The sequence below is a fragment of the Pteropus alecto genome, unplaced genomic scaffold (genome assembly GCF_000325575.1).
Source record: "Pteropus alecto unplaced genomic scaffold, ASM32557v1 scaffold24, whole genome shotgun sequence".
In the NCBI taxonomy this organism is placed as follows: domain Eukaryota; kingdom Metazoa; phylum Chordata; class Mammalia; order Chiroptera; family Pteropodidae; genus Pteropus; species Pteropus alecto.
This window is the reverse complement of record NW_006439192.1, coordinates 27,972,969-27,987,910: the sequence shown is the minus strand read 5'-3', so window position 1 is coordinate 27,987,910 and position 14,942 is coordinate 27,972,969. Positions and strand designations below refer to the sequence as shown.

General features: G+C 33.3%; 1 protein-coding gene across 1 annotated transcript in view; it reads right to left on the bottom strand.

The window, feature by feature from the left end:
• Nucleotides 1-14,942, bottom strand: part of RB1 (RB transcriptional corepressor 1) — a 127,726-nt gene that overhangs the window by 88,110 nt on the left and 24,674 nt on the right. Inside the window, exons 5-7 of the mRNA XM_006916443.3 lie at nt 9,610-9,648; nt 8,535-8,602; nt 411-521 (exon numbers count right to left, since the gene is read on the bottom strand). Of these exons, the coding sequence (XP_006916505.1) occupies nt 411-521; nt 8,535-8,602; nt 9,610-9,648 (218 nt within the window). The remainder of the gene's footprint in view (nt 1-410; nt 522-8,534; nt 8,603-9,609; nt 9,649-14,942) is intronic.

Sequence of the window (14,942 nt, the reverse complement as noted above, 5' to 3'; positions counted from 1 at the left end):
TTCAATCATATCTGTGCCTTTCCTCTTGATTTTCTCTTTACTGGGAATGCTTTCCTATCAACTTACCATAACACTCAAATATAACTACTCGTCAAAACTCAGTTCAAATGCCACCTCTTTTATATGGTCTTCCTTGCTCTTCCCCAGTTGGGAAAACTTTCTCATCTTCTAAACTTCCATAGCATTTGCTGTCTTTTAGCCCCTACCACTTCCTAACACATACTCTAATTACCTGCTTACTTATCTTATCCCCCCTTCTATAACGTACACTACTTGAGGGCAGAGTCCATGTTTGCTTTATTTATTATCATGCCCTAGGCTCTTAAACCACTTTTTGGACCCATCAGACATTCAATAAACAACTGCTGAATGATAAAGTAGGAGGAGTACAAAATATTTAAAATACTTACTATATGGTTCTTTGAGTAATGCAGGAGGTGAAAGTTTGATAAAATAGTCAAGGACACACAGCATTAACTGAAATGAGATTACAAGATCATCTTCCATTTGTAATACTTCCCCTGAAAATAAAAAAGGTTCACATTTTAAAGTAAAATTAGAGATTAAGATTTTTACATCAGAGAAAATTGTCAGTATGTATATATCCATATATTCATTTATTCGACAATCACTAGAGGCATGCTAAAGACTTTTTTTTTTTAAACTATGTCAGATTTGATATATACAAGAGTAGAAATAAAAATATATAAAGTTATAAAACTACAAAGTTTTAGACCAGGAAGTTCCAGTCAAGATGGCAGAGAGTAAGTGAAGACTGTGCTTGCCTCCTCCCATGACCACTTTAAAATTACTACTACATTACAGAATAATCAACCTGGAGAATCATTTGAAGACTAGCTGAACAGAATTCCTATAACTAAAGATGCAAAACAGGCTGGGGTGGCTGACTATCAGGAAGGATAACTTGGCTGCAGAGGTCCCTACAGAGGAGCAAAAAGTCCCCGCCCCACACCAGACTCCCTAGTCCAGGGTTCCAGTGCTGAGGAGTCCCAACAAAATCTGGCTGTGAAAATCCATGGGAATTCTGACCATCTAGTGACATGGAAGGCTGTTGGAAACCCAGATGCCCCCTAAAAGGGCCCACACACATACTCACTGGTTTGCAGGCACTCACCCGTGCACTCCAACAGAGGGACAGGAGCTCAGGAGGTGCCAGAGACATGTAAAAAAAGACTGAGTTGTGTGACTTCAGGGGGAGAGCTAGAGGGATGGCAAACATTATCTCTCCTCCTGTGCAGCCTACAGGCAGGTATCACCTTGCCCGTTGAGCCCTCCCTCTACACAGTCAATTCTGAATCTGCACTAACCTGGTAAACTGCTACCTCCACCCTGGTGAGTCCCAGAGACTCTGCTTCATCCAACTCACGCACCACTGGAGGCATTTTCAGCAGCTGGGCTTTACTGGCAGCTGGCAGGTGGCCTCAGGCCTTGGGGTGCCATGGGCCTGTTGCATAGCTGCCACAGGCACGATATGGATGGCAGCTGACCTCAGTTCACAGCATAGTCTCTCTTATGCTCCTCCAAGTCCATCACAGGCAATAACTAACTGTAGATAGCTTTGTAGCTCCTATCAAATAGTCTCGAGACTGTCACAGGCAGTGACTAACCTTGGTTTGCACTGGAGCTCCTCCCAAGGTGCCCCAGAACCAACACACCTGGAGGTCAACTTCAAAAAACAATAAATTACCACCTGATTAGCCCCCTAGTGGCATACCCAAAGGGTAGTCTCAACAGGCACAGGAGCCCACTGGGGCAATCCCACTCCATGGGGTCACACCCACACAGCAGCTAGTATGCTGTGGCCAGTCACCTGAGAATCAATTCCACAAACTGACGTGCCAACAACAATCAAGGCTCAACTACAACAATAGAGCACAAATAACCCACATGAGGGGTACCCCTGGAGTATCTGCTGCAGGTGATCAGGAAGACTGTCCCTGGGTCATACAGGGCACGTACTACATAAGGCCGCTCAGCCAAAACTGAGAGACATATCAGATCTATCTATAACACACAAACACAGAAAGGCAGCCAAAATGAGGAAACAGAATCATGTCCAAAATGAAAGAACTAAATGAAATAGTGGCAAGAACTAAATGAAATAGTGGCAAGCAACCTACCAGATATAGCATTTAAAACACTAGTTATAAGAATGCTCAATGAACTTAGGGGAAGAATAGATGATCTCAGTGAAAATTTCAACAAAGAGATAGTAAGCATAAAAAAAGACATAGAAACAATAGAAAAGAATCAGTCAGAAATGAAAAATACAATAACTGAAATGAAGAATACATAAGAGAGAATCAACAGTAAATTAGATGAAGTAGAGGATCGAATCAGCAATTTGGAAGACAAGGTAGCAGAAAACACCCAATCAGAAAAGCAAAAAGAAGAATTAAAAAAATTAGGACAGTTTACAGGACCTCTGAGACAACATCAAGTGTACCAACATTCGTATCCTAGTGGTACCAGAAGGAGAAGAGAGAGAACCAGGGATTGAGAACCTATCTGAAGAAGTAATGACAGAAAACTTTCCTAATCTACAGAAGGAATTAGACATACAAGTCCACAAAGTGCAGAAAGTCCAGAAACAAGATGAACCCAAAGAGGCCCACACCAAGACATATCATAATTAAAATGCCAAAGGTTGAATACAAAGAGGGAATCCTAAAAGCCTCAAGAAAAAGGCAGCTAATTATACGGGAGGCTCTCATAAGGCTTTCAACTGATTTCTCAACAAAACCTTTGCAGGCCACAAAGGATTGACCAGAAATATTCAACGTGATGAAAATCAAGGACCTATAACCAAGACTACTCTACAGAGCAAGGCTATCAATTAAAATTGAAGGTGAAATAAAGAGCTTCCCAGATAAGAAAAAGCTTAAGGAATTCATCACCACCAAGCCAGTATTACAAGAAATGTAAAAGAAACTTCTTTAAGAAGAAAATTGGGGAGGGGAGGGGGGAAAGCATAAATATAAATAATAAAATGGCAATAACTATGTACCTACAATAATCACTTTAAATATAAATGGATTAAATGCTCCAATCAAAAGACATAGGGTATAGTGAATAAGAAAATGAGACCCACACATATGCTGTCTATAACAGACCCACTTCGGATCGAAAGACACACATGGACTGAAAGTAGTGGGATGGAAAAAAATATTTCATGCAAATGGAAAAAAAAACTGGGTAGCAATACTTACCTCAGACAAAACAGACTTTAAAACAAAGACTATAATAACAGACAAGTAAGGATATTACATAATGATAAAAGGATCAATCCAACAACAATATGTAACTCTAGTAAATATTTATGCACTCAACATAGTAGCACATGAATATATAAAGTAAATATTGACATATATAAAGAGAGAGATCGACAGTAATAGTCGTATTAGGAGACTTTAACACCCCATTGACACCAATGCACAGACCTTGCAGACAGAAAATCAATAAGGAAACAGCAATGACACACTAGACCAGATGGATTAATTTATGTTTTTAGAGCATTTCACCCCAAAGCAGCAGAATATACATTTTTTTCAAGTGCAAATGGAACATTTTCCAAGGCAGACCATATGTTAGGCCACAAAACAAGTCTCAATAAACTTAAAAAGAGTGAAATCATATCAAGTATCATATTAGAAAGACCACAATGGTCTAAACTGAAACTCAATTACAAGAAAAAAACTGAAAAACACAAGCACATGGAGTCTATATAATATTGCTGTTAAACAACAAATGGATTAACAAAATATACTTTGAGACAAATAAAAATAAAAATACAACAATCTAAAGTCAATGGGACACAGAGAAGGTAGTTCTAAGAGGAAAACTCATAGCTATACAGACACCTAACCCATGAAATAAGAAAAATCTCAAAAAGAAACAATCTAACCTTACACTTAAATGAACTATAAAAAGAACAGCAAATAAAGCTCCAAGTGAATAAAAAGAAGGAAATAATAAAGATCAGAGCAGGAAGAAACAAAATAAAATCTTAAAAAAATACAAAACATCAATGAAACCAAGAGCTGGTTCTTTAAAAGATAAACAAAATTGATAAACCTTTAACCAGACTCATCAAGAAAAAAAGAGAGAGGACCCAAATTAATAAAATCAGAAATGAAAGAGAAGTGAGAACTATCACCACATAAATACAAAGGATTATAAGAAAATTTTACAAGCAATTATATGCCAACAAATTGGACAATCTGGAAGAAATGGACACATTCCTAGAAACATACAATCTCCCAAAACTGAGTCAAGAAGAAACAAAAAATCTGAACCAACCAATTACTACCAATGAAACTGAATCAGTAATCAAAAAACTCCCCACAAACAAAAGTCTTGGACAAGACGGCTTCACTGGTGAATTTTACCAAACATTCAAAGAAAAAATAACACCTATTCTTCTCAAACTATTCCAGAAAATTCAAGAGGAAGGAAGGCTACCAAGTTCATTTTATGAGGCCAGCATTAACTTGATTCAAAAACCAGACAATAAAAAAAAAAGAAAAGTATAGGCCAATGTATCTGATAAACACAGATGCAAAAATCCTTAACAAAATATTAGCAAACTGAATTCAGCAATACATTGAAAAAAATCATGTACCATGATCAAACGAGATTTATTCCTGGGATGCAAGATTGGTTCAATATCTGCAAATCAATTAACACGATACACCATGTAAACGAAATGTAGAATAAAATCATATCACTATATCAAATGATGCAGAAAAGCATTTGACAAAATCCAGCATCCATTCATGATAACAACTCAGCAAAGTGTGAATAGAGTGAACATACTTCAACATAAGAAAGGCCATATTTGACAAATCTATAGCTAGTATCATACTCAACAGTGAAAAGCTAAAAGCATTTCCCTAAGAGCAGGAACATGACAAGGATTTCCTCTTTCGCCACTTTTATTCAACACAGTATTGGAAGTCACAGCAATCAGACAAGAAAAAAAAATAAAAGGCATTCAATTAGAAAGGAAGAGGTAACACTGTCATTATTTGCAAAACATACTATATGTAGAAAACCCTAAAGAGTCCACCAAAATACTACTAGAACTGATAAGTGAATTCAGTAAAGTAGCAGGATATAAAATTAATATTCAGTTATTGGTTGCATTTCTAGAAATTAAGAAAACAATCCCATTTACAATTGCATCAAAAATAAAATATAATAAAATTCCTAGGAATAAAATTAACCAAAAAGATAAAAGACCTGTACTTGGACCATTATAAGACACTGAAGAAAGAAACTGAATAAGATACAAACAAATGGAAGCATATGCCATGCTCATGGATAGGAAGAACTAATATCATTAAAATGTCCATACTACCCAATGTAATCTACTGAGTCAATGCAATCTCTATCAAATTACCAATGACATTTTTCATAGAACTAGAACAAATAATCCTAAAATGTCTATGGAACCATAAAAGACCCCAAATAGACACAGTAATCTTGAGAAAGAAGAACAAAGTTGAAGGTATCACAATATCTGATATCAAACTATACCACAAGGCTATAGTAATCAAAATAGCATGGTACCAGTATAAAAACAGACACATACATCAATGGAACAGAATAGAAAGGCCAGAAATAAACACATGCCTATACAGTCATTTAATCTATGACAAAGGAGGCAAGAATATACAATGGGGTAAAGACGGTCTATTCAAAAAATGGTGCTGGGAAAAGTGAACAGATACATGCAAAAAAATGAAACAGGATCACCTTCTTATACTATATAAAAGACCATAAACTCAAAATGAATTAAGGACTTAAATTTAAGACCCGAAACCATAAAACTCCTAGAAGAAAACACAGGCAGTAAACCCTCTGACATTGCTATTAGCAATATTGTTTTCTTCTATATCTCCCTGGGCAAGGGAAACAAAAGAGAAAATAAACAAATGGGACTATATCAAACTAAAAAGTTTTTACACAGCAAAGGAAACCATCAACAAAACAAAAAGATAACCTACTAAATGGGAGAAGATATTTGCCAGTAATACATCTGATAAGGGGTTAAAATCCAAAATTTATAAAGGACTTATACAACTCAACACCAAAAAAATCCATTTGAAAACCAGGCAGAGGACCTAAATAGACATTTCTCTGAGGACATACAGATGGCCAAGAGACATATGAAAAGATGCTCTATGTCATTAACATCAGAGAAATGTCAATCAGAAGCACAGTGAGATACCACCTGTCAGAATGGCTATCAACAATAAATCAAAAAACAAATACTGGTGAGGATGTCGAGAAAAGGGAACCCTTGTGGACTATTGAGGGGATCACGAATCGGAAAACAGTTTGGAAGTTCCTCAAAAAATTAAAACTTTTTGACTCAGCAATTTCACTTCTGGGTATTTATCCAAAAAAAAATCCAAAACACGAATTCAGAAAGATATATGCTCTCCTATGTTCACTGCAGCACTATTTACAATAGCCAAGATATGGAAGAGATGTAAGTGCCCATCAATAGATGATTGGATAAAGAAGATACGGTCATATATACGATGGGATATTACTCTGCCATAAAAAAAAAAAAAGAAATCTTACCATTTGCAACAACATGGATATTATGGTATTATGCTAAGTGAAATAAATCAGACAGAAAAAGACAAATGCCATATGATTTCATTTACATGTAAAATCTTAATGAACAAACAAATCAGAAATAGACTCATAGATAGAAAACAAACTGATGATTACCAGATGGATGGGGCATATGGGGATTGGGTGAAAAAGGGGAAGGGATTAAGAAGTACAAATTGGTACTTACAAAATAGTCACAGGGATGTGATGTACAGCATAGGAATATAGTCAACAATACAGACAATAATATTACAATATTATTGTGTCAGGTGGGTACAAGACTAATCTGGGAGAATCACTTCATAAATTATATGTCTAACCACTATGCTATACACCTGATACTAATATAATGAATGTCAATTCTAATTGAAAAATTAAAAGAAAATAAACAAAAGATAAATTAATGAAATCTAAGTCTTCCATGACAATTTTATATTTAGGTATTATTATAATTCAGTCTCTATGTCTAAAAATTTTTTTTTTCATTTCTAAACTTATTTCCAGTTTTGGTAAGAGCTTTAGAATTTGTAATTTCTTAATATTGAATTATGACATATACTAATCTTTAATTCTATTTATTTCTGAATCCGCATATATTTTCAATCTTAACCACTTCAAAATATTACAATAACCAGTCATTAAGAAATAACAAAGTAGTGCATAATTAGTGTATAAATTAATTAGCACAAATCAAAAGTTAATACAATAACTATACAACTGGAAAGCTATGAGAAAATAAATGCAATAATAAATACTTGAGAAAAAAACAGTATAGCTACATAAAATACACAAATCATGATCAAATATAGCTGTAACAGATTTGCTGTCCCTCAAGTATAAAGACTGTGGACATCACTTGCAAACATGCCAAACATAGGAAATGTGATGTCAAATATGGTGCTTTTTTATAAAACTCCTTCCTGGTAAATTCCAGTCAGCTAAGGAGGAATCAAACTAAAGAACTCAGAAATAGAGAAGCTATGATACAGGAATGACAATAAGCTTAGAATCCATTTAAATACAGAAGTGAGACAAAATAATTGTGGTAATAATTATAATCACAGAGTAGAATGTAAATGTTATAATCTTTGATAATGTAATAATAACAATAAAATGAGCAAATCTCAAACTGGGAAATGGGGAGGTAATAAGAAGAGAGAAAACTAGCACTTTTTCTTCAAAGCAGATTAATAGATATTGCTCTAAATCAAAATACAAAGTTGCATAAAATAAAGATCTTCTTAATTTGTTCATGCTTTTCATAATGTTAGAGAAATATTTTAGGAATAATACTGCTTAAGTGACAAAACATTTACCTAAATTTAAGCAATTCCTCCCATTTCTCATTTATTTTTTCTGTAAAGTTAATTTTTATGTTTTAAATGTAGCATTACAATATGATCCTATTTTTAGAAAATTGTTTGTGAATGTACTCATCCCCTGACTTTTTTACCATAATCTATGCACAAAAGTATGTCTGAAATGACAATCATATAATTTCGATGATGATTATTTCGGGGTGGGTTTTGGGTAACTTTTCTATGTTTTTCTTAGTATTTTGCTGTATTATCATTTTAATTCTTTTTAATGCATATGTATCATTTTTATAAAAACAGTAACATTATTCTTAAAAACCATAAAAGAAGGAAAGGATATAAGAAACAAATAAAATATTTCCAATACTGCTTCCAGTACCAGAATTATATGGACTTAATAGTTAACAAGCCACAGAGAATTGTGGGGGGCTTGGGAGGGGGGAGAGACCACATTAAATTGAATAAAAAACTTTGAGTTTAGTCCAAAAGAATTATCAATAAACTCCATTTGAAACATTAACATGTAACAAAAAAAGAAACATTAGCACATAACAAACATAATGACTTTACCTTTAGCTAGTAAAAATGTGATCCAAGAAACTTTTAGCACCAACATAGAATTTATTTCAGTAGATATCCTAGCAGACAAATACAAAGGAGAAAAAAAATTTACATTAACAGTTTTTCAATACCTTTTTTTCCCTTTTTTAAAATTATGAACTTGAGTTGATTGCATAATAAAATACATCCCATTTGAAATGCACAATTTACACATGAACTTAATTTGCCTCAATTCCGTTAGTTTTTATACTAAGATATTTATATTTTGCCCATATAGTATACATTTTATTAAAAAAAAAAACTTGACTATCTCAATTCTAATCTAAAAATATGTACAAGAAGTAGTTAGTATACTATAATGCACGTGTTTTCCAGTTACCTAATACTTTTCTGTTCTGTTTTCTAATTAAAATCAACATAGTAAGCAGAAAAACAGAGGTTTAGGTGACTCTAGTCTACCATTTTAACACTATCCTTAATAATTTTTCCTTAGTCATTTTTCTGTTGGAATTAACAAGTGGATTTAATAATTAATAGTTAATGAATAATATATAAAACTTCTCTTTATATCAATCATCTTTAATATTATTACTTTAATGGGGCAGAAGATATCATATACTACTCATTCTGTTTCCAAAGAAAAAACTCCAGAGCTCTTTTATAGGTATACTGTTGGAACATGTAATATACTTTAAAAATAAAATCTGGAAATTTTATATATTCATACTTATTCTTACACAAAAATTATGCTCTAAGTCTTAGGTAATAAAGTGCCTATAATAGACCCTCAGTAGAGATTCAGTCAATGAATTTACATTTTTCCTGCAGTTGATAATATCTGTTGCACTGAAATCAACTTCCACCTTTATTAGTTCTTCCTTAGAGTAAAAGGCACTTTTTTTTAATGCCATTTTCTTTCTGAGAAGATAATCTGTAGAGGGTTTAAATCTATAAACTTTCTTTATGAAGTAGCGTGCTATAATCAATCAAACTAACCCTGACATAATCAATATGTTTGGGATTATTCCAGAAAAATCTCTTAAAAAAACAAAAAGTGAAAAATAACATGCTCTGAACTACTTACAAACTGCTTGGTTGTGTCAAATATATAAGTTCACATGTCCTGAAAGGAAAAAAATAATTATATTAACATGGTTTTTTAAAAGTTACTTTGTCATTTTTTTCATAATTTAGAATTATATCATGCTCTATTAATCTTATTTTAAACAGACGTTTTAAAAAACAAAAGAAGTATAGCATTATAAAACGAAGTCGAAGTAGAGTTTTCCAATTTATGACATTTCACACACATCATTGTAGTACCTAGTTACAAGAAGATTGGATTCTATATATGCATTTTTAACACAGAACACACTTGTAATTGAATCTTAATATTTTTAGTATCCCAGATCAGGTCATAAAAGCCTATTTAACTAACAGTGTCACTAAAATAACACAACTGAAAAGTACTATAAAACCTACTTGTTTAGGACGATGACTTCCAAAATGGTGGATTAAGGATCTCCACAGACCTATTCCCAGTGTAAGAACTATAATTGGTGAAAATAATTTTTAAAAAAATGATTTAAAGTCTATGGAAGTGTTCCTCAGAATATACAAAGCAAAAAAAGAAAAGTTTATTCAAGAAAATCTACTAAATCTTGGTGAGAACAATGACAGTCTAGAATTCAAAACAAAACTCACTTCCTCATCCTCTCTACCTCAGCATCACAAAGCTCTAACCCAGGCAAGGGCAGCTAGATACAGTGCTCCCTCTCTCCCCAGCTCCCAACCTAGGACTATCTCTCTGAGAAGAACAGGATACCAACATTTCTTATCACCCCAAGTTCTGTAATGCAGAATATCTACACAAGCAAGAGGAGCTAAGAAGTCTGGGGCTCCCTTCCACCTTAGCCCCTACTCACAGAGCAGAATTTCTACTCCAGGCATAGCAGATCAAGAATACTGAGGCCCTGACTTCCCGTGTCCTAGTTAACTGATAAGACAGAGGTTCCAATCAATAAAGCCAATCTGAGAAGACAAGCTCCAGGACAAAGGAGAATCAATGCCGAGTTCCTACAATGTTATTAAAAATGTCTTGCTTTCAAAAATAAATATGAAAGTGTGACCTCTACATAGGGAAAAAAGTAGGCAATAGAAACTATTTAAAGAGCCCAGATGTCAGACTTAACAAAGACTTCAAAGCTGCTATTATAAATATGCTCAAAGAACTAAAGAAAATCAGGCTTAAAGAAGAAAGAAATGCATATTGACAATGTCTTATCCAATAGAGAATATTGATAAAGAGATATAAATTATTCTAAAAGAACCAAATGGAACTAAAACCAAATGGATTTAAAAAGTACAATAACCAAAATGAAAGATTCACTAGAGAAATTCAATAGGTATAAGCTGGCAGAAAAAAAGAATCACTAAACTTCAAGGTAGCTTCAAAGAGATTATATAGTCTGAAGAACAAAGAAAAAAAGAAAGAAATGAAGAGGCTCACAGAAATATGAGACACTGAAAAATATACCAATATATGTGTAATAGGAGTACAAGAAGGGGGGAAGAGGGAAGATGAGCAGAAATAATATTTTAAAAAATAATGGCTGAAAACTTCCTAAATCTGATGAAAAACATTATTCCACCCATCCAAGAAACACAATAAATTCCAAGTAAGATAAATGTAGAGATCCACATCCAGGTGTATTATAGTAAAAATGTTGAAAGACAAAGAGAGAATCTTGAAAGCAGCAAAAGAAAAATAATCTATCACATACAAGGGAACTCAATATTAACGGCTGACTTCTCATCAGAACAATGACAATCAGAAGGCAGTGAGATTACATAATTAAAGTTATGAAAGAAAAAAATGTTAACCAAGAATCATATATCCACCAAAACTATATCTCAAAGATGAAGCTGAAAGACATTCCCAAACAAAAACAGAATTTGTTGCTACCAGACTCACCTTGCAAAAAATACTAAAAGAAGTTATTCAAGCAGTGACTCAAGACAATAATTCACATTCAAATGAAAAAACAAAGAGTAGTGGTAAAGGTAATTGCATTATTATAAAAGATGATACTATTGCATATTTCTTCTTTCTTCTCCTAATTGCATATGCATAGATAGATGATAGATTGATAGACTGATTAACTGATTGATATATAGATAGATAGATAGACAGAAATGTAATATACTTGACAACAGCAGCACAAAGGAGGTAGGTGGGATCAAAGCTGTATTACGGTAAACAAATGACACTGGATGGTAAACTGAATCCACGGGAACAAATGAAAAAAACAAGAAATAGTAAATAACAAACTCTATAAATATACAATGCTCTCCTTTATACTCCCAACTACTTTAAAAGACATGCAACCCAAATACCTATAAAATGATAAATGGATGAATAAAATGTTATATAGCCATACAATGGAATATAATTTCATAATAACAGTAATGAAATAATGAAACATGCAACAATATGGATGAATCTTGAAAACATCCTAAGTGAAAGAAGCCAGTCACAAAATATATGTAAATCAAACATTTAAATATAAAAAACTACTATCTTATAATACAAATATAGTAATTGAGAATTTTTATAATTATAGAAAAGATGTTTAATGTCAGATGAATTTTTTATCATTTTGTAATTTAATGTAACTCAGAACAGAATGCTATAAAGATGATGATCTAATTCCAGGGTATTTCTATCACCCCAGAAATAAACCCCATAGCAATTACTCCCCAATCCCTTCACTTCCCAAATTCCAATTCCCTGCAAATCACTATCTCTACGGATATGTCAATTCTGGACATTTCATCTAATGGAATGTGGGCTTTTGTACTCGGCTTCTTTCACTTAGCTTAATGTTTTCGAGGTTAATTCATGTTGTAGCATGTATTTTATTAAGTATTTTAAAATATGGCTGAACAATATTCCATCATATGAATGTACTACATTTTGTTTATCCATTCATCACTTAATTGACATTTGGGTTGTTTCTACTTTTTGGCTATTGTGAATAATGTTGCCATAAACCTTTGTGTACAAATTTCTGTATGAATGATACATGTTGAAATGAGATATTCTGGGATATAGGGGTTAAATAATATGTTGAAATTAATTATACTTATTTCTTTTTACTTTTTGTCATGTAGCTACTAAACTGTTTAAAATACATGGCTTGCATTACTATATTGCTATGGGAGGCACTAACATAGCTAATAATGGCTTTATAAACTACTGTTTATTAAGCATTTAGTATGTTCCAGGAAGCAAGCTAACCAGTAACATTATCTTAATTCTTATAATAACCTTACAAAGAAAGTATTATTAGCTATATATCACAGATTGAAATTGAGATTTAGAGAAGTATCTTTCTCTAGTTCACACAGTCAATAATGAAAAATTAATATTCATACTTAGATCTGTCTAGCTTTTCTAAAGTTACTATAATCACCAAAGCATACTGCCACACACACACACACACACACAGTCTACCCTAAATAAACAGGCTTTCGTGTTACAATTAATCTTCCTAATTGCTCTGCAGAAAAAGGGACAAATTAAATGTAAAAATGCTGCCAATCCACTTCAAGGCCAGTAAACACTAAATTATTTCATATAACCAGTCAATAAAAATTCTAATCCCTTTTACAAAGGCCTGAGTGACCTTTAAGGCCAAATATGACTATGTCACTCTCCAGCTTAAAATCATTCAATGACTTTCCATCACCTGCTGGGCAAAGTCCAATTCACCATCAATCTGATCCCTTTCTGTTTCAGTTTGATATTAGCAATATCAACGTACATCATACTACTGCTTTGGCTTTGTACACATGCTAATCACTCTCCCTGGGATATTTAGTCCCAGTTTCTACACATTTTGTTTGGTGAGTTTTTGTTTATTCTTTAAACCCTATTCACACATTACCTTCTTCTATAGTTTTTTCCTAATCAAAAGTACCCTGTAATTATCCTCCTTATCCTTTAACATACATAATATTTTGCCTACTACATAATATCTACATCTTATATATAATCTTCTATAACAGATCATCACATGCATTAATTATCGCACATATTTTTATTAAAAAAATATTTTTATTTAGTATAAGTTTCCTGATGATCACAGTGTCAAACGAGTTTGTATCCCCAGTACCTAATATATGGTCAGGTACTAATAATCACTTATTGTCATTTCTTAATTTATTTGCAATAAAACAGCTGTTAGCCTAAATTCTTAAAGTATATTCCACAAAACACTACTTCCGGAAGATTTTATTTGATGTTAAATACATATAAACATATATTAGTGGTCTAATAAATTTAGAAAATGCTGAATTCTACAGATTCAACACATTTTACTATACAGACTTCTTTGTCCTGCTTTGGTCGTGTACTTAAGACCATGGGACATAGCAGCTCTACCTAACAAACACGTAGAAATAAACACAGGGAGACAGCCAAAATGAGAAGACAAATGTATCCCAAGTGAAAGAATAAAACAAAACTCCAGAAAAAAAACTAAACAAAATGGAGAGAAGCAATCTACCAGATGCAGAGTTCAAAACAGTAGTTATAAGGATGCTCAATGAATTTAGGGGAAGAATAGGTGATCTCAGTAAGAACTTTAAAAAAGAGATAGAAAACATAAAAATAGAGATAGAAAACATAAAAAGAACCAGTCAGAAATGAAAAATACAATAACTGAAATGAAGAATACCTTGAAGGGAATCAACAGTAGATTAAATGAAGCAGAGGATCGAATCAGTAATTTGTAAGACAAGGTAGCAAAAAACACCCAATAAGAACAGCAAGAAGAAAAAAGACTCTCTCCCCAAAATGATGATTTAGTTTAAGGGGACTCTGAGACATCAAGCATACCAACAGTCTTCTCCTTCTAGGGGTACCAGAAGGAGAAGAGAGAGAGCAAGGGATTGAGACCCTATTTGAAAAAATAATGACAGAAAACTTCCCTAACCTGGCAAAGGAAATAGACTCACAAGGCCAGGAAGTGCAGAGTCCCAAACAAGATGAACCCAAAGAAGCCCACACCAAGACACATCATAATTAAAATGCCAATGAATAAAAACAGAGAATCTTAAAAGCTGCAAGAAAAAAACAGCTATCTTCAAGGGAGCTCCCATAAGACTGTCGGCTGATTTCTCAACAGAAACTTCGCAGGCCAGAAGGGATTGGCATGAAATATTCGAAGTGATGAAAAGTAAGGACCTACAAGCAAGATTACTCTACTCAGCAAGACTATCATTTAGAATTGAAGGACAGACAAAGAGCTTCCCAGATAAGAAAAAGCTAAAGGAGTTCATCACCACCAAACCAGTACTACAAGAAATATTAAAGGCAGTTCTTTAAGAAGAAGAAAAAAATCCAAAATATGA